The 22,460-nt window shown below is 31.1% G+C and overlaps 3 protein-coding genes across 4 annotated transcripts; 2 read left to right on the top strand and 1 right to left on the bottom strand.

Annotated features, from left to right (window-relative positions):
* Positions 1 to 95: 95 nt before the first annotated feature.
* On the top strand, positions 96 to 8,718 carry LOC129913821 (uncharacterized). The gene is made up of 7 exons (XM_055992699.1): positions 96 to 431; positions 488 to 915; positions 6,450 to 6,552; positions 6,629 to 6,703; positions 6,761 to 6,893; positions 6,956 to 7,564; positions 7,623 to 8,718. The coding sequence occupies exons 1-7, from the start codon at positions 173 to 175 to the stop codon at positions 8,647 to 8,649; spliced, it is 2,634 nt and encodes an 877-aa protein (XP_055848674.1). The 5' UTR covers positions 96 to 172; the 3' UTR covers positions 8,650 to 8,718.
* A 1,425-nt stretch (positions 8,719 to 10,143) lies between these two features.
* On the bottom strand, positions 10,144 to 13,182 carry LOC129916145 (uncharacterized). Of its 2 annotated transcripts, none has more exons than XM_055995942.1 (3): positions 12,915 to 13,182; positions 12,574 to 12,781; positions 10,144 to 10,919 (listed from the first exon to the last, which is right to left on the bottom strand). In XM_055995942.1, exons 1-3 carry the CDS (start codon positions 12,930 to 12,932, stop codon positions 10,231 to 10,233), a joined length of 915 nt encoding a protein of 304 aa, XP_055851917.1. In that variant the 5' UTR covers positions 12,933 to 13,182; the 3' UTR covers positions 10,144 to 10,230. The 2 variants fall into 2 exon arrangements, with proteins under 2 accessions (XP_055851917.1, XP_055851919.1); XM_055995944.1 differs by having other exon boundaries at positions 12,941 to 13,182.
* Positions 13,183 to 15,997: 2,815 nt separating this feature from the next.
* LOC129916004 (39S ribosomal protein L37, mitochondrial) lies at positions 15,998 to 20,517 on the top strand. Its single transcript, XM_055995760.1, has 5 exons — positions 15,998 to 16,267; positions 16,330 to 16,686; positions 19,661 to 19,941; positions 20,008 to 20,177; positions 20,232 to 20,517. The coding sequence occupies exons 1-5, from the start codon at positions 16,092 to 16,094 to the stop codon at positions 20,481 to 20,483; spliced, it is 1,236 nt and encodes a 411-aa protein (XP_055851735.1). The 5' UTR covers positions 15,998 to 16,091; the 3' UTR covers positions 20,484 to 20,517.
* The last annotated feature ends 1,943 nt before the right edge of the window (positions 20,518 to 22,460 follow it).

The raw sequence follows: 22,460 nt of genomic DNA, 5'->3' as shown, positions 1-22,460 counted from the left end.
AAATTGATGCATGGATAGAGAAATTATTTAATTTTCAGTAACTTTGATCATCTCAAATATTTATTTGCTAAAAATAAGCTAAGTTTTTCTTATCAATTTTAACGTTCGATAAGTAAATCAATCAACATTTTAAATCATTTAAGATATTTTTTTCCTCAATAATAAATTCAAAATGGACTGTAAAAGTTTTATGTTCGATTTGGTCATTTTGAATGTTTGGATAAATGATTTCGATTATGAAAATAATACACTTACCATTGAAGTTAAATTCAATAATACTGAATTTACTATTGAATCTAATCCAGAAAAACCAGGCGAATTCAAACAGGGACGAACTTGTGAATTTAAGGCTGATCCTGAAGATTTGGTACTTGATTTGATGGATCATCCATTAAAACTTAAAATTTTAGCTAATGGAGAAGAAATTCAAGGTTATCTTTTAAGATATTACAAATGTTAAAAAAATAAGATCCTTTTTTTATACCAGGTGAATCTGAATTCATTTGGCCCAAAGAAATGTTGGAAAAACTTGAAAGACCAAATTTTATTCAATACAGTCATTTTGATGAATGTGATCTTACATTCGATCGTATTTCTAACGGAAAAGTTTCGATTCAATATCGAATGAGAGTCAAATGTGAATTTTCGGAGTCTGATGACAATGATGGTGAAGATAATGTTGAAAAACATTGTGATATACAAAATGAACTCAAAAGAATAGTCGATCCAAATGAGTTGTTCTTTTTAATACAAAGTGATTCAGATATGTGTCATACATTGAATGAAGGCAATAAAACAAATCAATCTCGCCCAACTGCTCTGGATCTTTCGAGATTTAAGAGTTTTCATGGTAAGGTTGTAAAAGATCCAGGACTTATTGATTGTGTTTATGCACCGGATTGTTGTCATACAAAGGTAATTTTACTAAAATAATTTACATGGTAAAAACTGATTTCTTGAAAGTGACAAAGAAATCTTTTGGTCACTATATTATTTTCATAGTTCAAAATCATCAAACCAAGAAACTTTCACGATAACTCTGATGAAATTTTTGAAACGCATTTTTTCCTTATGACAATATATTATACCTAATACCGCCTTTACACTTTCATACTTGCTTAGTTCCTCAAACCTGTCAAGTCAAATGTATATCCTTAAGTGTTAAGTGGCTAAATAGAATAGGGCAAATGTAGCTTTAGCTTGTTGTACTGTAAAAATTTGAAAAAATGAAAACAATACAAAAGTAATGAGAATATAGCCTGAAGTGTTTTAAGGCAGGTAAAAACATCTGTCTTAGGTATTTTTGTAATCATTGGGAAAATGCACCAGGATGCGACTAGTTTAAAGTGCTTATGCTCAAAAAATCAAATTTGAGATAAATAATATACCTACTTTGTATACACTTTCCTGTCAGCTCTTTCTCAACATCAAGAATTTCTTTAAGATTTATATACAGGCAGGTCTTATAATTTACATAAAAGGACTTTCAAATGCTGCAAGAGCAAGTACGTGCGGCCTAGTCGTGCATTTAATTTATTTTTTTTTTCATTTCAAGTAAATAATTCAGACTCTTTATTTGAAATCAATAACAGACACTTCATCATGTCCCTTACTTTGGCGGACACTTTGTGGCGGAATCAAAAAAAAATTTATCTCATTAATTGTAGCTAATTAAATGCTAATTTGTTGCGCAAACCAAAAATTTGTAGCTCGCATAGTTTTTGAATTATTGAATTTTCCGCTAGAATAAGTCTGAAGTTAGCGGACAAAATCTGAAATGATCGAAATTAATGAGTTTAGTTGACCTCCAAATTTGTAGCTTTTTAAATGCTTTTCAATTACATTAACTTGGTTTTTGTAGCTTGAACAGTTTTTTTGTTATTCAAAATTCCGCTAAAATAAGACTGAAGTTAGCGGACGAAAGTAGGAAAATTAATATTTTTTTGATGCCCAAAATTGTAGCTAATTAAATGCTAATTTGTTGCTCAAAAATAAATTTTGTAGCTTCACCCAGTCATTTTTTATTGCAACTTAAAGTTTCAGAAGTGCACTTCCGGTTTGACGAGTCAGTGGAGACTTTTTTAAAAAATCACTTTTTTAAGTTTTTTATTTTTCCATTAATTGTAGCTTTTGAATACATTATTTTTGATACAAACCCCAATTTTGTAGCTCAAACCGTTTTTGAAATATTCAAGATTTTGTTTTAAAAACAATTTCTAGAAAAGAAAAAAATTAAAAAAATTCAACTTTTTTGAAAATTTTGACCGTTACATATGAAATTGAGTCTTATTTTAACGGAATATTGAATAACAAAAAAACTAAAGGAGCTACAAAATCGAGGTTTTTGGATTTCGTCTTAGTCTAGGTTACTTCAAATTTGTGCAAAAAAAAATTTTTGAATTTCGCATTTTTTTGGATTTTGAAAGGTTACTTTTAAGCTATGTTTTTAAAACAAAATCTTGAATATTTCAAAAACGGTTTGAGCTACAAAATTGGGGTTTGTATCAAAAATAATGTATTCAAAAGCTACAATTAATGAAAAAAGAAAAAACTTAAAAAAGTGATTGTTTAAAAAAGTCTCCACTGACTCGTCAAACCGGAAGTGCACTTCTGAAACTTTAAGTTGCAATAAAAAATGACTGGGTGAAGCTACAAAATTAATTTTTGAGCAACAAATTAGCATTTAATTAGCTACAATTTTGGGCATCAAAAAAATATTAATTTTCTTACTTTCGTCCGCTAACTTCAGTCTTATTTTAGCGGAATTTTGAATAACAAAAAAACTGTTCAAGCTACAAAAATCAAGTTAATGTGATTGAAAAGCATTTAAAAAGCTACAAATTTGGAGGTCAACTAAACTCATTAATTTCAATCATTTCAGATTTTGTCCGCTAACTTCAGACTTATTTTAGCGGAAAATTCAATAATTCAAAAACTATGCGAGCTACAAATTTTTGGTTTGCGCAACAAATTAGCATTTAATTAGCTACAATTAATGAGATAAATTTTTTTTTATTCCGCCACAAAGTGTCCGCCAAAGTAAGGGACGTCACTTCATCCCCTGCTGAGCAACAAAATTTTGCTGAATTAATGAAAACACTGGTTTACAACGATTTTGTTGCCGAAACAAAAATATAAGGCGTATTCACGATTCGATGCAAATGGTCTTGTATCGTTGTAAAAGTGCAAAAGTGTAGCATTTTCTTAAAATCAAACAACCAAATATACAGACTACAATTTTTTTACACTTTTGCTATACCCCAACCCTATTGCAAAAATAAAATACAATGGTGAAAAATTTGTCTATTGTAGTTGTAGTAGTATAAAACAAAATTTTGCATTTTTACACCTTTTTGTTACACCGGATCGTGAATACCCCTATACTTTTCTAAAGGTTTTAGTTGTCTTGAACTCGAATCCGAAGTCAGAAAAAAATATTCAGGTCCTGTTTTTGAAATATTGCCGTTGGAAAAAGCAAAAAACATTTTTTTTTAGTACTTGGGACCTTATTCTTTTATAAAAGAAAAATTGTTTGAGCATAACGGTTTCTATAAGAACTGTTTACCATCTTTTAATGCGTGTTTAAATCTTTCTGATATCATTTTTATTACATTTTCTAAAGGTAATATTTAAAAAACGGGAGCTGATTAATTTTTTCTGACCTTCAGAAAAGTATATATAGCAACAAAAAAAGTTTAATTTAGTTAACCAGTATAATTTGACCAGTTATTTGAACTATTAATGTTTATGTTTTGCTTCTGTGAAGATTTACAGGTGCTTCTATCGCTTTTGTAAAGCTTTATAGAAGCTAAATGATTAGTTGGGGATATGTTGCTTAACTAAATTGTACAAAAAATTGTTATGTTTTGGTCTTTTCAAGTATCTTCAGTGTCTAATGCCTGATTTACAATATTGCGAGAGGACGAGACGAGAGCGAGACGAGATTGGTCATTTAAATCGTAAGCCATTTGGTAATGTTAAGATTTTTTTAAGTAATTGTCTATTTTTGACAGGAAATAGAAGAATGTGTGTAAAAATAAGGAAATTATTTGGCCAAACATCGAAAACTAGATATAGTGAGGCGGCTTAGCATCTAAATCGTGCAGTTTGTGATAAAAGCATGAAATTTATATCATGGGTATTACTCAATATTAGAGTTATTTTGAGATATTGGGCCACTTTGTATTTCATCCAGGAGCGTAGATACAAGAGATTTTCTGTGTTGCACCCGCATTGTTGCATATCATAGTATAGCTGATGAAACCTTTTTATTAATATAATACATGATTTCGAGGTAATTTTTAACGCCCGATGGAATAAAACCAATTGCAATATGCCTGGACCGTCATGTAAAAAGTTATTGCACTTTTTATATATTGTCTTTTACTCAAACAGCAAGATTCAGAATATTACCAAGTACTCCTTGAAAAAAAGTGGTAGGTTGATAAAATTTAGTGTGGACTTTTCTAATACCATAGAAAAAAATAATAAAATATGTCCATCAAAAAATTTCAGGTCAAAGGGTGTTTTTTTTTTAGCGAGAAAGAACACTTTTGAAATGGTACCATTGCAACACATGGAAAATTTATGAATTTTTTTGAACCGCATATATATTTTATACATCGTATGAGAATCAAAAATAATCAAAAAATGAATTATATTTAATATGGAATGTTGAATTTTCATGCAAAACTTAAATAGCTTGCTTTTATTTTTTATTAAATTTTCATACAAATTAATATTTTAAAGGAGTGAGGTGCAAAAGTAAACGTATGAAAAATAATTGTGCAGTTTGTGATAAAAGGATCAAATTAATAGGATTGTTAGTACAATATATAACCCTCATTTAAAGATATTGGGCCACTTAATATTTTACCTTTAAAGATGTTTATAACGATGCACAGAAAGCAATTTAAATGAAGTTTTGTGAAATTTGTGATTATTAGATGGCTCATGTACATCCTCATAGGTGAAATATTAAAAGGCTCAATATCTTAAAATGAGGGTTACATATTGTACTAACAATCCTATTAATTTGATCCTTTTATCACAAACTGCACAATTATTTTTCATACTTTTACTTTTGCACCTCACTCCTTTAAAATATTAATTTGTATGAAAATTTAATAAAAAATAAAAGCAAGCTATTTAAGTTTTGCATGAAAATTCAACATTCCATGGTAAATATAATTCATTTTTTGATTATTTTTGATTCTCATACGATGTATAAAATATATATGCGGTTCAAAAAAATTCATAAATTTTCCATGTGTTGCAATGGTACCATTTCAAAAGTGTTCTTTCTCGCTAAAAAAAAACACCCTTTGCCCTGAAATTTTTTGATGGACATATTTTATTATTTTTTTCTATGGTATTAGAAAAGTCCACACTAAATTTTATCAACCTACCACTTTTTTTCAAGGAGTACTTGGTAATATTCTGAATCTTGCTGTTTGAGTAAAAGACAATTCATAAAGAGTCCAATAACTTTTTACATGATGGTCGAGACATTTTGGTATTGATTTTATTCGATCGGACGTTAGAAAATACCTCGAAATCATGTATCATATTAATACAATATTTCATTGCCTATACTACGATATGCAACAAATCGAGTGCAACACAGAAAAAGTCTTGTATCTACCCTTCCGAACGGAATACAAGGTGGCCCAATATCTCAAAATAACTCTTAAATTGAGTACTACCAACGATGTTAATTTCATGCTTTTATCACAAAGTGCACGATTGAACTCTTTTTTAATGCTAGGCCGCCTCACTAATATCAATTTTACTCTCGCAACGCTCTCGTCTCGTCGTCTCGCATTATTGTGAATCAGGCATAATAAGGCTTTCGTACGGAAGGTTCTGCTATTAAGTATTTACCCCTTGTCCTTGTTCACTTTTGGTTGTCCAGTGAAGGTTGAGTCAGTTCAGGCAATCTATAGCTTCTTCAATTACATAGTTCAACAGCTGGAAAATCAATATATTTCGTAAAAACAAAATTATCGAATGGTTTTTTCCCCCAAATCCAAAGCTTTTTAACCGGCCGGCATCCAAAAATCCGAGAAAGTTATCAATTCGTCTGTACATTTTTTTTATGTTTGTTACCACATAAGTCATAACTTTGGACTGGGTTAACCAATTTTAATAATTATTTTTGTATTCGAAAGCTGCCCTACTAACTATTTTGCTTCTATAATGCTTTACAGAAGCAACAATTGCATCTGTAAAGCTTTATAGAACCAAAATTGTTTGTCAGGTGGTGCCTGCAGTGTGGTCCCATTTCATTTTGTATACTTCTGACAATAGTATCCATGAGAAAATCATAAACATTTCTTCGATCCATAGAAGTCAGTTTTGTTTTTTTGATAAATATGATTATAAATTCTATTCATAAAAAGTTTTGCACTCCTCCACCAAGAAAATTATATTACCAAACCTCCTTGCAGAAATATTCGGCTTATAATTTGAAGCAAAAAGGTGGACTTGCTAAGCCCCGTTATGAAAACTCTACAAAAAAGGCTAAGAAATGTTCAGTGTCAAATTCAAGCAGTAAGTATATCGACACGCCTTTAGATACAAAAGAAATACAAAAAAAAAAACTAAAATCCTTTGAATACAATTTTAGTGGAATGGGCATGCAAGGCCACACAACATATCGAAGAATGTCCTCATAGCAATAAATTTTCAGAAGAAACAATAGGTAAATGAAATTAAAAAATATAAAATTATGTAAAGAAACTAAACAATTTTATGTTAGCTACTTGTTCTTATGGTTCTTCTGAATTCAGTGTTGAAACCGATTCAGAAAGTTGTATGACAAAAACACCCAGTCCTTGCAAGTACCCTCAATCTCCACCTGTCCTTAAAGATACAGCTTACATTCGTCCAAGGTAGACCAATAAACTTTGAAAAACATACAAAAAAAGATACAAACTCAAATTTATATTTTAAGGTTCTGTCCAATTTGTAAGAGTGATGTATCATGGTTACCCAAATTGGCAGCTTGTCCAAAATGTGGTCATAAACCTACCCCCTACACAATAGAGAAACCATACAATGAAAATCTAACAGCTGACCAAATCTTAGCAGATTGGGCTGTCGATAGTCCAAAGCAAACTGAAAAAACCGTTCCTAAACGAATCAATCGCTGTACCTGCAAGAATGGCAAAGTTTGTGCATATTGTCGAATTCGAAAGATTTGCAAGGATGTTCTGAGACCAAAAACTGCAAAGTGTCATGGACCAAATACCAAATGCTCGACAGAAACTGGAACATTTCATAAGGACAAATCTACAAGTAGAATATGTAAATCATCTAGCGAAAGTGATTCTCGAAATCATTTGGCAAAAGTGTTTTCGGAACTGCAAGATCTGTACAACCTAAAGCCAGTTGTACAGAAGCGAGAGTTCGTTTCAAATAAGAAATGTGAAAAATTATTTGCTCTTTCAAGACCCTCAAAGGCTAAAAAGAAGAAGGAACAATCTGGTGCCCAAAAGAAAAAAGAACCTTTCGATAAAACTTCTCTTGCTCAAGCCAAGAAAAAATTATGTAGAAAGAAATTGTAAGATCTTGTTGAAACCTTAACCAAGACTTCAACCGCTTTAATATTTTTTTTTCAGGTATAATTATAAAAGCGTTAGAAAGTATCCTGGAACATTAGTTGGTCACAAAGCATGTGTTTCTTCTGGCAAAGTAGTACCAGGCAATATGGGATGGTTATGGACCGCTAATACAATTGGTATTCGTAATGGCTGGAAACCAGGGGCTATACGTAAACCCATCAAAGAAATTATGAACTATTTTCTCAAAGACTATCCCGTTGATAGTTTAAATGTTTCACGACATGGTAGGAAGAAAATTTCCAAGAGAGTATCTGAAGAGTTAATACAAAAACCAACGCTACACATTTGCAAAAAGAATGGTGCCTACGTCATAACTATGCGTCCCATCAAAGAAGCCACTTTACTCAAAAGCTGTGCAGATCCATATGTACCTATGAAACCGATACAATTCAAGATTGTTAAGAATCCTCTAAAAGCTTGTGCAAATGAGATCAAAAGTTTACTCAAAAAGAAATTTGATAAGTGCTCTTGTCATAAGCCAATTGCTGAATGTTTCTGTCGAACTTTTTTGCAGAAAAAACGCCTTGAATTTGAATTGAACAAAGCTTGTCGGCAAAAAGGCATACCAAACCTTAAGAATTCTCTTATACTATCAGATACATCTGAATCGGAAACGGAATTTGATTTTGGTGTAACTCCACCGGCCGGAGTTATCAAGCCTCAATTGAAAAACAAGCCTGATTTAGCATGTCATGAAACACAGTACAATGAAAAAGATTGGATCATTAAACCAACAATTCCTAAGCCATTGAATAAATATATGAAACCATTTGATGCAACAGGTGGCAGGGCTTTACCTCCAGTCAAAGCGTGTGCTCCTGTCGTTGATACAACACGTCCTGCAAAAACACGTAAGCTTCCTGTCAGTGGTATTGTAGGTGGCTGGGGTGGTATTGGTGGTAATAAAGGTGCTGGACGAATAATTGGAGGTGGACCAACGAATACAAAACCATTATTTTGTAATCTTGCACGAAGAGGCAAAGCAGATAACTGTTATACAACACCATGCATTCCTATTTGCTAAGCTGGTTTTAGTTTAAATTTTACATTTTAAAAATCTTATGATAGTAAAGAAGCTTTTCAAAACATAAAATGACGTCAGAGAAACTGGAATATTTATTTTCGAATGGAGAAGAAAATTTAAAAAAAATGGTGGATCCCGTAACAAATTCGAGATTTCTTACTAGTTACTATATTTCGAATTTACAATGATGAATAATTACTATTATTTAAAGACATTCCGCCAAAAAAAGAATAATTCGCAGGAAGCTCGGGGAAGACAATTTTGGATGTAAGATTTTGATTTTCTTAAATCTGGAAGTTTTCTTTTGAACCTAAGCACTAAATTTCATAATTAGTAAGGCCCATTGAATTTGAATATAAATTATGAAACACAAGTGTGGTAGGTAATGTTATTTCATGAACATTGACATAGGGTTGCCAAGACAATATTTAAATCTTCATGGGGCTGCCACTGTTTTAAAATATGCCTTTATTTTTATTTAATGTTAGAAAAGACGAGTGTGTTTTTTTACTAAAAATTTCTTTATTGTAGAAATACGAAAATATTACGTATACACCAGGGTGACATATATTTAGTTCAAGACCCAACAATAGTTCCATCTTTCCTCATCGAGTACCATGGTATAAGACAAATTGCTGAGTTAAAAAAAAATTTGAGGGAGTTGCCACATCCATATCCCAACAGGAGCTAGAGTTACCATGTGTTAAGAATTAACTTTTTTACTTACATATATCGATTTTAAAGTAATTTATGTTATTATACATGAACATTGTTTCCTTATCAGAATTGAACACTTCATTTCATAATATTTTTCCTGCTAACATAAAATGTGCCAGAAGGCTTCAAACATTAAATTTTGAAAAATTCAGTTTTTTTTTAATAAAATTAAATAAAAATGGTTATGCCTCCGGTATATTGGGTGACAACTTTATGACGTTTTGTCTATCTTCATCATAAAATGCGTGTAGCACGAACTCAGATTATTTACCTAAATTATAATTCAATTTTAAAGTTATTAAATTATATTAATTCACTCCGCTTAAAATTAAAATAATTTTCATTTTTTCTTCCTTTGTTTATCTAAAGAATTAAATGTAAAAAATTATTATTATTATCATTGAACAAAATAGTTTTGTGAGTTAATATAATTTTATAATTCGTATGAAATCGCAGATTTTCCGCTCCGACAGAAACCTGCTAATGCAGACATATATTTTTTCTCAGAATAAACACTTCTTCAAAACTGTCGTCAAACATTTCGGATTAACAATTACATTTTTTTCAGATTTTTCCCCATTGACTGAACTAATTTTGATGTATGACTCCTGCTCTCACAAATTCTTTACCTTTTCTACAATATCCATACTCTCAACCCTTTTATAGTATGGGTTTGGTTTTGTTGTTACTTTTTAACAACATCTGGCAATCCTATGTCAACATTTTGATGTCCGGCAATGGGGATTTATCTTAGCTAGAAGTAGGGTTGCCAACTTATTCATTATAAAATATATTAAAACAAAAATTTAAAAAACAAATAAATAATATTTTTATTTTAATGGTGTTAAGTGAGATCATTATTAGCTATGTCTTATGTCGCTTGGCCCTTATTTGGCTAATTTTTTGTAATACAGCTATGCGAAATTCAAGTTTTTCGTCAACACTCATGTCTTGCACTGAAGATAATATTGATGCCAAAAAAGCTTCATCTTCGTCAGTTCGCAAAATGGTTACATTTTCTAATTTTTTGTTTCTGATACTGAGTTGAATTTGTTTTTTATTTTCAGTTATCTGATGCTGATGAGCATGATCATTTTCAACATCTACGGTTTGATTTTCTGAACAACTCGTTCCCTCAAATTCATCATCAAAAACTGCATAATGGTTTGGCTTTGAACTCGAACTTGCTTCATTTTCTATATTATTTGTAATTTCTTCGTCATTTTCATAATCAGGTTCTGATTTGATACTGAGTGATTCTTCTTCACCAGAATATGAAGATTTTGGTTTTTCAACTAATGAACATTCTGGGACTTTATCAAATGTAATACTTCGTGTTGCTCTCTTATCATTGTAAGGCTCTAAATAGGTAGTAAAGGTTTTGTCATATTCTACTGGACTTTCGGGTCTTAAATAAGACTTGTAAAGTTTAAGCATGAACGATAGCCGATCGTGATACATGTATTTTCTCATTTTCGTATCTGTTGCTCTTTTTTTAATTGATCTTATAAAAACATCGCGGATATTTCTCCATTTTGTTGTTATTTTTATGGCTAAAAAGAAAATACGCAATAATTATGAAAAAAATTTTAAAATATTTGTGGTTGTTTATCACTTTTAAGCTTTTAAAAAAATTGCATTATTTCAGAACTGGTTCGAACAGCTGGGACGACTAAAAGTCGGTATTAAACAAAAAAACTTAACACCTATGGATTCAAAATTGTCGCTATCGCCTTATTGTTTTTCTTCAGGAATAAAAAAAAAATCTTATGGTAATCGAGGACAATTTTTCATGGTCTACCCTAATTTCAAAGAGTCAGCACATTTCAATTATTGCTGAATTTCACTTTGATTGCCACAAAACATTATCCAAATGGACAATTAAAGTGAACACGATATTTGAGTGATTTTGAAGATGATTTCCTCTGCTAGGTATGGAAGGACCAAAAATACAAACAAACACAAAATAAGCTTTGTTTTGGCATCACCCTAAGAACTTCCATTACTATCGTCTAATTTGCAATCGATTGTGTACCTATGCAAAATGCTAACATTTTTCTCCTTCAATCAAATCTTAGTTCTAAGAGGTACAATGTTTTTTTAGTTGTTACTTCTTACCCCTACTAAAAAAAATCATCTTTTTATTAAAATGACGAATTTGTTTTAGAGTAGTCGCTTCGGATCTCATTCCATTAAGCATTGTAAAATATGTAGTTGAAAACAATGTTCATGTGTAATATGACTAGATAAGGATCTTCTCCTTTCCTACACATCAAGCGATTCAAAAAATATAATACAAAAATTCAAAATAGAGTACGTATACGCCACCGTGCATGTGGCGTATACGTACTTTATAATTTATAAATTAATTGTCAAAACTAGGTTAACTATTTATTTTGTCCCAAGAAAGCTTATCATATTTTTTAGTACGTTCAAGCTAAACTTTCGACTAAACGACAAAGAATTAAAATGCTCTGTTAAGAATAGGTTATTTAGTACATATTTACTAATTTCTGTGATGTTAAATAATTCATGTTTAATAGTTATTTAAAATAAGCTGCTTTTTCCGAGAAAACTTTGTTTGAAAAATCGAATTTCCGAAAACGGGACATTGAATTTTTTTTTAAATTTTGGTTTTAGGTCTTTATTAATAACTTCTACTAAATGGTATATTACCAACATTATTTTAAAACTTTTTTTTCAAAAATAATATTTATACAAAATTAACAAACGGCTCAAACGATGAATTTTTTTCTAAAACACATCTTTATAAAAGAAAATAAGCTGCATACCTACTTTTTTTTTAACTCAATTTCTTTTAAAGAGTTATTTTTTTCATTTGAAGAACGAATTTTTTGTTTTTTATTTTCATATAAATTTACCAAATTTGTATAAAAAAGTCTAAAAATTTTAGCAATTTGAATTCCAAGTACGTGTGACCCAGTCGTGCATTTTTTAATAAATTAAAACCCGTTAAATAACCATCAATAATAAATAATCATCAATATCGAAGCTACGACACAAAAAAAAAAACCTCGGCAACACTGCTTAGGTAAACAAGTAGGTACTTAATCAAAACAAAAACGGCCGATATGCGTCTTTAATATCACATACAAATACCTGTATCTATGTATAATGCTACCTTATAAAACAACACACAATCTACCCCTAATCCTATAAATAAAATGATTGATAAAAACAACTCACCAATAACCGATTGCTCTTTTTCACTCAGAAGACGATAATTATCGTCCAACTCTGCGAACACGTCTTGCCATACATTGTCTTTATTTTTATAACTTCGAAATTCAGCACGTGAACTATCCCATAATTCTGGTCGAACTCTAACTGCTTCAATAAGTTTTAGAACTGAATATTTATATTCACGACAATCCATTATAAATGAAAAATAAATCTTAAAAAAAAACGAAAAACAAAGTTAGTGAACGACTTTTCTGCAGTTGTTGTTAAGATAACAAATTATAATCTACAGCAATAATAACAAAGATTATTATCTATAGAGATGCGAAGCCTTCCTTCATACGTACCTCTCCCTCAAAATCCATTTACTTACTATGATAAATGAAACTAATGTACGTACGATATTTTGTGAAATCAAACGACAAACGTCACGACAACGAGTGAAGAACAAGCACACCGTTGTCTTTTACACATACTTTTGGAATATTTTTGTAATTTTGTTCACACTCTTTTCTCTGATAGCTAGGCAATGGCTCAGTTGATTTTTACCTTGCCAAACAATATTTTTATCGTTTTTATATAAAATATCTTTTTACCGAGTATCTTTGTCGGTCTACCTACCTACAGTTGCCGTCGTTGCAGATTAGTGTCGTGTCGTGTCGTTTCCATTTGTTGCCAGTGTTCATATGGGTAGTATTAGATTCAATACAAAAATTTCTTTATTTTTCCCATGAACTATTTCTTTTGTTAAATGCATTGCTTGTACCCATTTTAATATTACAACGGTTTATTGTAATTTATTAACAGCAAAGCAAAACAAAAATTAAAGGATAAAAAGGAATGAAATTTTAAATTGAAAGAGGAGTATAATTTTCGTTACATATTAAAAACCAAACTTTTTTTTCAAATTATTGAAAATTGGATTTTTTTTTTTTAAATATTGAAAATATGAAATCAAATTTTGAAAATTTGAATTTTGAATTTCGAGTATAAGCAAACCTGGCAGAAATTGTTTTCCCTTAATATTTGCAATTATTGGGTTTAAAAATTTAAAAATTTTGTTTTCTTTGTTGATGGTTCTTAAAATAAAAGTGTAGTTTGTTTACTATTATGTGATTAATTAATTTTAACCATCAGTCATCAAATTGATTATCTAATGTCTGTATATGCTTTAAATGTATTCGATAAACATGGCCTATTTTTTTAAAGGTCAAAATATTTCTGTACGTAGTTAATTTTCGACATATAAAAACAATCAGTTCACTGAGGCGTATGAGGTCACTTGAACTTTAAAATTGAACTATTTCTCTTCGTTATTTATATTGGTAATCTGCAAACAAAATAAAACAATGCTTTTTTTTAATCTCACCTCTAATTTTGATATTGACTGCAAATTAAGAAAATTATTTTATATAAAAATCGTAAAGTTTTCACTTTTTAAAACTTTTTAAACATACCTCCCAATATCGTCTTATTTTTCTTTTCCGTGATGCGGTTTTGCCTCCACTTCCCCTACATCCAACCCGGTGTAAATGGGTAAGTTCACGTACGCATAGATAAGCTATACAAGATACCTAAGTATCCGATACGTTTGTGAACACGAATCAGCTGTTCTACAAATCTCCTATTAGATACATGAGTATTGAGTATCCAGAAATTTTCTAGGATACCTTTAGATTTTTTTTCTTGTCAACACCATGTTCACGATCAGCAGTGATTTTACATGGGATTACAACAACACAAAGGTATCCAGGTACCTTAAGACGAGTGAACGCACCCAATATTTGTAGAATATGGTGTATAGAATAAAATTTCGCAATTTCTTCGCGATTTTTTTTATTTTGAAATCGGGGATATATTTGAGGTTCAGTTTTGTATAAAGGTTCATAAAATAACAAATTACATGATCGGTTAGTTAAAAACTTGAACTTTCATACTGAAGGTTGTCCCACAACAACGACGACTGATGTTTTGAAACGGCAGCATGTCCAAGTAACAATTTAGCTTTCATAAGGGTCAATGCAAGCTATTTTTTGGCTTTCATAACAAGAAGGACAGGTCTTATACAAATCATTTTGGCGCATTTTACCGAAATTGCATGACTTTCCTTCACAGGTAATTCACAAGCTAATAGCTTGTGACAAACAGCTTAAAATGGCCTAACGGAGGTCTTCCTGCAGAGGGTTTATCTAATGCACAAACCGGATTACTTGCGTAGGATGTTATAATAAGGCCTTATAGAAGTTGTTGAAGGTGTTGAAGAAGATGTTGAATTTATGCATTAAAAAAAGAATTTATTGAATTTTATTTAATTTTTTTTATTTTCTTTTGTTTTTTTCTGTATTTGTACATACTATTTATTTTATTTTTTTCCTATTTTGTTTCTTTTCGTTTTTCTGTTGTTCTGAAATGATGAGAATATTATTTTAATTGAAAAAGAACACATTTTTTTTATTTTCATGGCCCGGCCAGGAATAGATCCCACGTACCTCTGCATACTAAGCCAGCACCTTACCAGTAGACCATGCTCGAATATTAAAGATGAGTGGAAAATTGGGAGCTAATTGAAACCTCACATTGAAATGCAATGTTTTTTTCTAATGCGTTACAAACATTGCATATCTGCAGGATAAAAACTTAGCATACCCCTACTAACAATTTTGCTTCTATAATGCTTTACAGAAGCAACAATTGCATCTGTAAAGATTTATAGAACCAAAATAGTTTGTCGGGACTTATAGGTGAAAACATTGCATACTTACAAGAACCTCTTGGAACAGGTCTTATAGAGGCCTTCTGTCACTTGAAAATACAAGGCTTCTTCAGAACGGTTCAAACAGGTTTTACAAAGGTCTTCTTTAACTGATAACTCTGTTCCTTTGGGAGTTGGCAAAGTACTACTAGTACTTTACTAGGGATTTTCAATGGAACGCACTTTTAACGTATTCAATACAAATCGTATCTACTCGGGAAGAAAAGCATGAGTAGATGATAGTACTTGATTAACCAAAACCTCCAATGGAACAGGGCTGATATTTACAAGGCTTCTTCTTAACACTTCTAGATAGCCTTAAGGAGACCTACTTTCTTTCCAAAATGGATGACTTGCTTAAGTAAGCCTTAAACTAAACCTATACAAACTATAGCTTGTAGAATCGAACAAAATGGACCTTATGCAAGTAAAATTGTTACTTGGGTGTTTTATACACGCTGCCCTTTCAAAATTATTTAAAAGTTTGATGACTAATCGCAATTTACAAGTTTTCACATTTCGATTGGCAGCTATGCTCAACTTAAATCGCCCTAAACATAATGTGACTGATGGAAACGTAACATAAACATACATCTTATTTTTGGCACATGTAGAACTTTTATTAGTTTTTAATCTATTACGTTCCTTATCTACTACATTTCCTAGTTTGACAGCTAAAAAAAAGTCACCGCATGTGTCAACGGCTGATGTTAAATAACATCGGTTTTTCACAGTATTTTATTTTTCTCCCTTGAATTTGTTTAAATAAAAAATGCGTTTTACCAACAAATTATGTGCTCAACATTTAGGATGGATGTTCAAAAAGCATTGGCAAATTCAGGGTAAACGTGTTGCACGTGACACAGGTGCAGCATCAGAATTAGCCAAGCTAGGAATCGAAGTTAAAAATCCCAAAGATGTACTCAAAGAACCACGATCAAAACAAAAGTTGGTCTTAATTTTATTTGCAAAAAATGAATGAAATTCATCTTCATTCTTATATTTTACAGCTTTGAAAGATTAGTCTTTGCTGAACCATTAATAACTCAAACAGCTGAAGATGCTTTCCATCCGAATTGGCATGCAAAACCATGTCACGTTTATGGTGATTCAAATGTGCTTCTGGAAGGTGTTGCACAAGCACAAATTCTAACCAAAACAATTGAAATTAATGGTTTTCCAAAAAACATTGAGGAAACTATCAGCAAAATGCAATTGAATAGCAATGTTGACAAGAACATTCAGAATTCGATTATGGCTTCGCATGTTCTTGATGCTGAGCAAGTTAAATTGCCAAAGATCAAAATTCCCGAACGTCCTGCTTTCACTTTGCCCAGAGAGTATGGAATTTCACACAACAGGAGGAGGTATGAATTAGTAATTAAATTGGAAAAAATGTATTGGCACGAATACGATAATTGTGGCACTGAGATTTGATAACGTAAGATTGTAGGGGGGTTCAATACAAGTATTTTTTACTATGGGAAGGGGTCTATCTCCTTCCCGTTTAGGCGGGAGGGGCAATTTTCTAAAAAAACTACCTAAAATAAAACAAAAATTATTAACAAACAAATTATTAAGGCTGAATTTATTCACTCTCCATTATATTTAAAGACCCCATCAAAAATAAAAATTCTGTCAAATCACATACAAATTTTAAAATTTCCCGTTTTTAATGGAAACTTAAAATTTAATCGAGTGTAAAAAAATTGGGCCTAAATAACAACAATTATTAATAAACAACATGAACCCTTACAGTTATGATACCCTTTTTAAAAGCCACAATTGTACTAGTGGATTCAAATTAGCTTTATACCTCGGAATCCAGGGAAAGTCGATGCATCTGTAATGTGAGTATAGGGCTGCATTATTAAAGGGTCAAATAAGAAAGTTAAAAAAAAAATTTCACCGCTCTCCATTACAACAGTTTTTATGGACCGTTTACTGTCGTTCCGTATGCAAGCGTCAATCGGAAATGCTGTCTCATTTTAGATTTTGCTCAAACTTTGTAGGGATGTTCTCTAGGACTGTAAGGAAGCAAATCCATGATAATTTAATTATAAGTTGGGTGGTTTCCCCGCTACCCGCATTCGAACTTTTTCAAAAGGTCATTTTTATGTTATTATAGCTTTGCGTCTACTTAAGATATTTTTTTGTTTGAGACCCCATTTTAAAGCTTAAGAATAGTAATTTTTGAATATATATTAAAAAATTACGTAATAATTATCCCTGAATTAAAAATAATTTTTGAAAAAAACTGGTAATTTTGCTGAGTTTTCATGGAACCTTAGATATTATATGTACGAGGCTTATACTTACCACATATTAAAACCAGATATTTTTCAACAAAATAAATCTTAATTCAATTCTATAGCTATACTCCTAATGCAAAAATTTTAAGCTCAAAGTTTTGAGTTTTTTGAAAAAATATTTTTTTTTTGCTACTATTTTTTACGATTTGACTAAAGATAGGAACATGAAACTTACAGTGTGTTAAGTTGAAACTTTGAACTTTAAGTTCTGAAAAAAAATTGTGTTATTTTCACATCTTCTTAGTGTACCGCTTGTTTGAAAATTCGCAAAAATGCTAAAAAGCCAAAATAACCCCTACTTAAGGCTATGATTGCATTATCTTTGACATAAGATAGAAGCATGAAATTTATAGCATATTTAGTTCGTACTCTTAACTTGACACACTGTAAGTTTCACATTTCTTCGTTTAGTCAAATCGTGGAAAATGACAGTATAAAAATTAGCTTTTTTAAAAAAACTCAATACTTTGAACTTAAAATTTTTGCATAAGGAGTACAGCTATCGAGTTCATTTTAGATTTATTTTTTTGAAAAATATCTGTTTTTAATATTTGGTAAGTATAAGCCTCGTACATATAATATCCAAGGTTCTGGAGCCAGTCAAAAACCATGAAAAATCAGCAATATAACCAGTTTCTCAAAAATTATTTTTAATTCAGGGATAATTATTACGTAATTTTTTAATATATATTCAAAAATTACTATTCTTAAGCTTTAAAATTGCGTTTCAAACAAAAAAATATCTTTAGTAGACGCAAAGCTATAATAACATAAATATGACCTTCTGAAAAAGTTCGAATGCGGATAGCGGGGAAACCACCCAACTTAAAATTAAATCATCATGGATTTGCTTCCTTACAGTCCTAGAGAACATCCCTACAAAGTTTGAGCAAAATCTAAAATGAGACAGCAATTCCGATTGACGCTTGCATACGGAATGACAGTAAACGGTTCATAAAAACTGTTGTAATGGAGAGCGGTGAAATTTTTTTTTTAACTTTCTTATTTGACCCTTTAATAATGCAGCCCTATACTCACATTACAGATGCATCGTCTTTCCCTGGATTCCGAGACTTTACAAATTTTATGTTTAATTTGACTCGACTATACGCTTTATTAAAATTTTTAAATTAATCAATAATTTTTGAAATAATCGTTCTCAAAGTTTAAATTAGGGAAAACAATTTTTAAACGCAAATTGAATACTATTTTTGTCATGGCCGTTAATTTCAATACAAAATGTACTTATACAGAAAACTGCCTCAATTTCCTATCAAACACTGAAAATCATAAATGTTTTTTCTTTTAGTTTTTGAGAAAATGGAAAAATAAAAAAAAAACAAATTTTTTATCAGACTTTTATTTTTTTTTTGCTGATAACTTTGGTATTAACAGTTCCATAAACCAAAAAGATCTTCCATATTTATTACATAGAGTTAGTTGAGAGCAAGATACTTTTAAGTTAAAAAACTGTTGACATTAGCGCCTGCCTGGCGACTTAACATACCCTAAGCGGAGCACATGCTGCCAACTAATCTACATAATGTATTAAATATCGAAGATCTTTTTTTTTGATGGCCAAAGTTATCAAAACAGAAAAAAAAAAAATTGTTATAAAAGTAGTTTTTTTTTTTTTACAATTTTATCAAAAACTAGAAAGCCATAGAAACATAATGGTTTTCAGTGTTTAATAGAAAATCAATTGAAACAGTTTTTTGTATCAGTAAATTTTGTATTGAAATTAACGGTCCTGACAAAAATAGTATTAAATGTGTTTTTTAAAACTATTGTATTCAGCCAGTAAAGCGTACAATTGTGACTTTTGAAAAAGATATCATTCATAACTGTAAGTGTTGCCGTTGTTTTTTTTAGAAAATTGCCCCTCCCGTCTAGACGAGGGGAGATAGACCCCCCCTCCCATAGTAGACAAATACTTGTATTGAACCCCTCTACAAAATACCGTTATCAAATCTCGGTGCCACAGTTATCGTACTCTCACCAATTTGTTGATAACTGTGGTTTCCTTCAGGCGACTCTTGATTAACAAACTCATTTTCGAATGTGAAAAGCTGTCGGGAAGTTCTGTGACTTCTCGCAGGCAAATCTTTGATAATGCTGCCTTTAATGTGAGTCTGACGAAAGACGGAGACTTGCTGCAGTTTGAACTTTCGGCTGACACTTTTATGACGTCGGCAAAACCAATTGAAGCAGTCAAAGGGAAGTACGAAACCGAATTACCCGATTTGTATCCAATCAAACACACAATCACGATCCCAAAAAAGAACATTTACACCACAAAGAATAGTTATCGTGAGTTTGTCTTGAATCTTCTGTTGCCAATTCGATTTCAATTTGATTTCTCTTCTTTTTATTAAGCTCTTCGAAGTGCTTTGCCATGCAGTCATCCTCACACAATCTTTGTGCACTTTGATAAGGAAAATGTCAAGAATTTACATCAAACACCTGTGACAACGTCTCAGTTCCAAGCGAGAAATTTACTTAAAGCATTTACCGTGGCATCTGCTAGAGCTAAGCAACTTTATGGGGTATTAACTTGTAGGCAAATATTTTTGAAAATCTGATGTATTGTGTATTTTCAGGAATCTGTTGAGCAACTACCAAAACCAATTGTTGTACAGAGTATTCAAACCGATGGACAAACTTTTCATTTTGGAGTCTATCAACTTAATACTTTGCAATTGAGTGGTCTAGATGGCATAAAGAATTATTGGTTCCATTTGCCAAATGTTGATTTGTTTGCCGAATGTGGATATAAAGTTGGTCGACCAGTTCTTGAAGGTTATAATAAGGATTGCTTCCGATATTTGAAAGCTTTTTATAGTAATTGTTAGATGAATGTTTAAATTTTAATTGAAAGAAAAATTAAAATTGTTAAAACGAAAAAATGGTATTGTCTTATTTATTCTTGTTAAGTTATGTTTTTTGCAGTTAAAGTCGAAAGAGAAGATGGTTTGTATTCATTTTGGACTTCTATCTATTTTTTACTTGCGACAAAAAGGACTAGACAGAGATTCCCACAGTCAAAGTCACAGGCAAAAACCATAGGTTCTTGGGGTAATTCTAAGTTCAAAAGCAATGAGGTAATTTTCTTGTTTTCGCTTCGTTCTCGAGTTATAACAGTTTTTCTAAAATATGTCTTTTTATGCCAAACTTAATCTAGTCGAACGATTCCGATTAGAAAACTACGACGTTTATCCCGCAATGCAGTCAAACTAAATAGCAATTCGCAAGTCATAATTTTAAAAATTTCAATTTTGTTCGAACAAGAATTAATTACGATTTAATCTGCTCAACGAGGAAATAGTTACATAGATCATAACAGAACAGAAAACATCTGAACGCAAATTTTAACGCAATCTTGACATGAATGAATTCTATTCTTAAAATCGATGAAAGTTTGCAAAAATGAAACTTGTTAAAGAAACCAACGACGTAAAACGTTTAGAATTACCTCAGGACAGGAAACCATTGTTTTCGGTTGTGCGACACCTTGTATATGAAGTTAAGCGTACGTAAACGATTTGAGATAAAAAAATACTTGATATAACGATCATGGAGAATCCAATATAAGTTCAAGTGTAGAGCTGTAGCAAACCGTATGTATTCGTTACTTAAATGCGGGTATTCACTTCAGTAACGAGTAACGAAACGTTACTGCCCAAATAATTTCGTTACTCGTATGTTTCGTTACTAGTACTGAACAAGTAACGAAACATGCGAAACATACGAAACGTGCGAAACGTGCGAAACATACGAAAAATACGGAACATACGAGTAACGACGATACTCCAATTCCAATACCAATTTGGATTGGATATACGAAATGCGAAACGAAAACAAAATGGTACACTGCATTTGTCGTGTGCGCATTATTTCGCATCTCGTATCGGTTCGGTATCATCATTTATGTATTTTACGATTTTGTTGTTCTGTTTTTGTGTATGTTTATCAAAAGGGGTAAATAAGAATTCTGTTTCTTTCTCTTTCGTACCTGTTTTTTATGGACATGTGCGTGTGGAGTGAATTATGTGAGTGTTTTTGAGTGTAGTGTAGATACATTCCAATTAGAATACCAATTTGGATAGGTATACGAAATGTGAAACAAAAACAAAATGGTACACTGCATCTGTTGGGGCGTAGCCGTACTTGTATTATGTTTTCTCCTTTTTTCCTTTTGTAATTAATAAAAAGAATTTTTCTTTTCCTTTGTTTGATTTGTTTAATTTATTTTATTCTTTAGTTTGATTCAAACAAATAATTACAATTTTGGTTTTATTCGTGGTTTAAAGTTTTTGTTTTTTTTTTTTCTTTTGATTTCAAGTAGGTACTACTTTCTTGCTTGTGTGTGGTGAGGTGGTGTCTGACATGAGTGACGACAACTTTGAATGAGAATATGGAATGAATGTGATTGAATGAAATGATTGAATGGTTTTTTATTTTAGGTTGGCTGCAATGACAATTTTTAAGTTTGGACCGGGAGGAAACGAAACATGGGCGTGTTCGTATATTCTTATTTGAATCTTGAATTGTTTGGTTTCTTAATTATGTTAGTTATGATTCTATTTAACTATTTCTGGTAAAAACTTTATTCAGCACAGGCACATTCATATCTTAAAAAAAAATTACTTTTAGGTACATCGAAAATCTGATATTGAAAGCAGATTCTTGAAAACTTTACTCTTTGCTAAGCTAGTTGAGCTAGAGAATATTTGTATACCATTTTAAAAAAGATTTCTTGTCATTCAAAATCTTGCATTATTAAATTTTTAATGTCGTTTTTACTTTTAATATATATTAAAAAAAAAAAA

The sequence above is a fragment of the Episyrphus balteatus genome, chromosome 3 (assembly GCF_945859705.1).
Source record: "Episyrphus balteatus chromosome 3, idEpiBalt1.1, whole genome shotgun sequence".
NCBI lineage: Eukaryota > Metazoa > Arthropoda > Insecta > Diptera > Syrphidae > Episyrphus > Episyrphus balteatus.
Note: the sequence above shows the minus strand (reverse complement) of the source record. Positions and strands in the feature narration are given on the sequence as shown.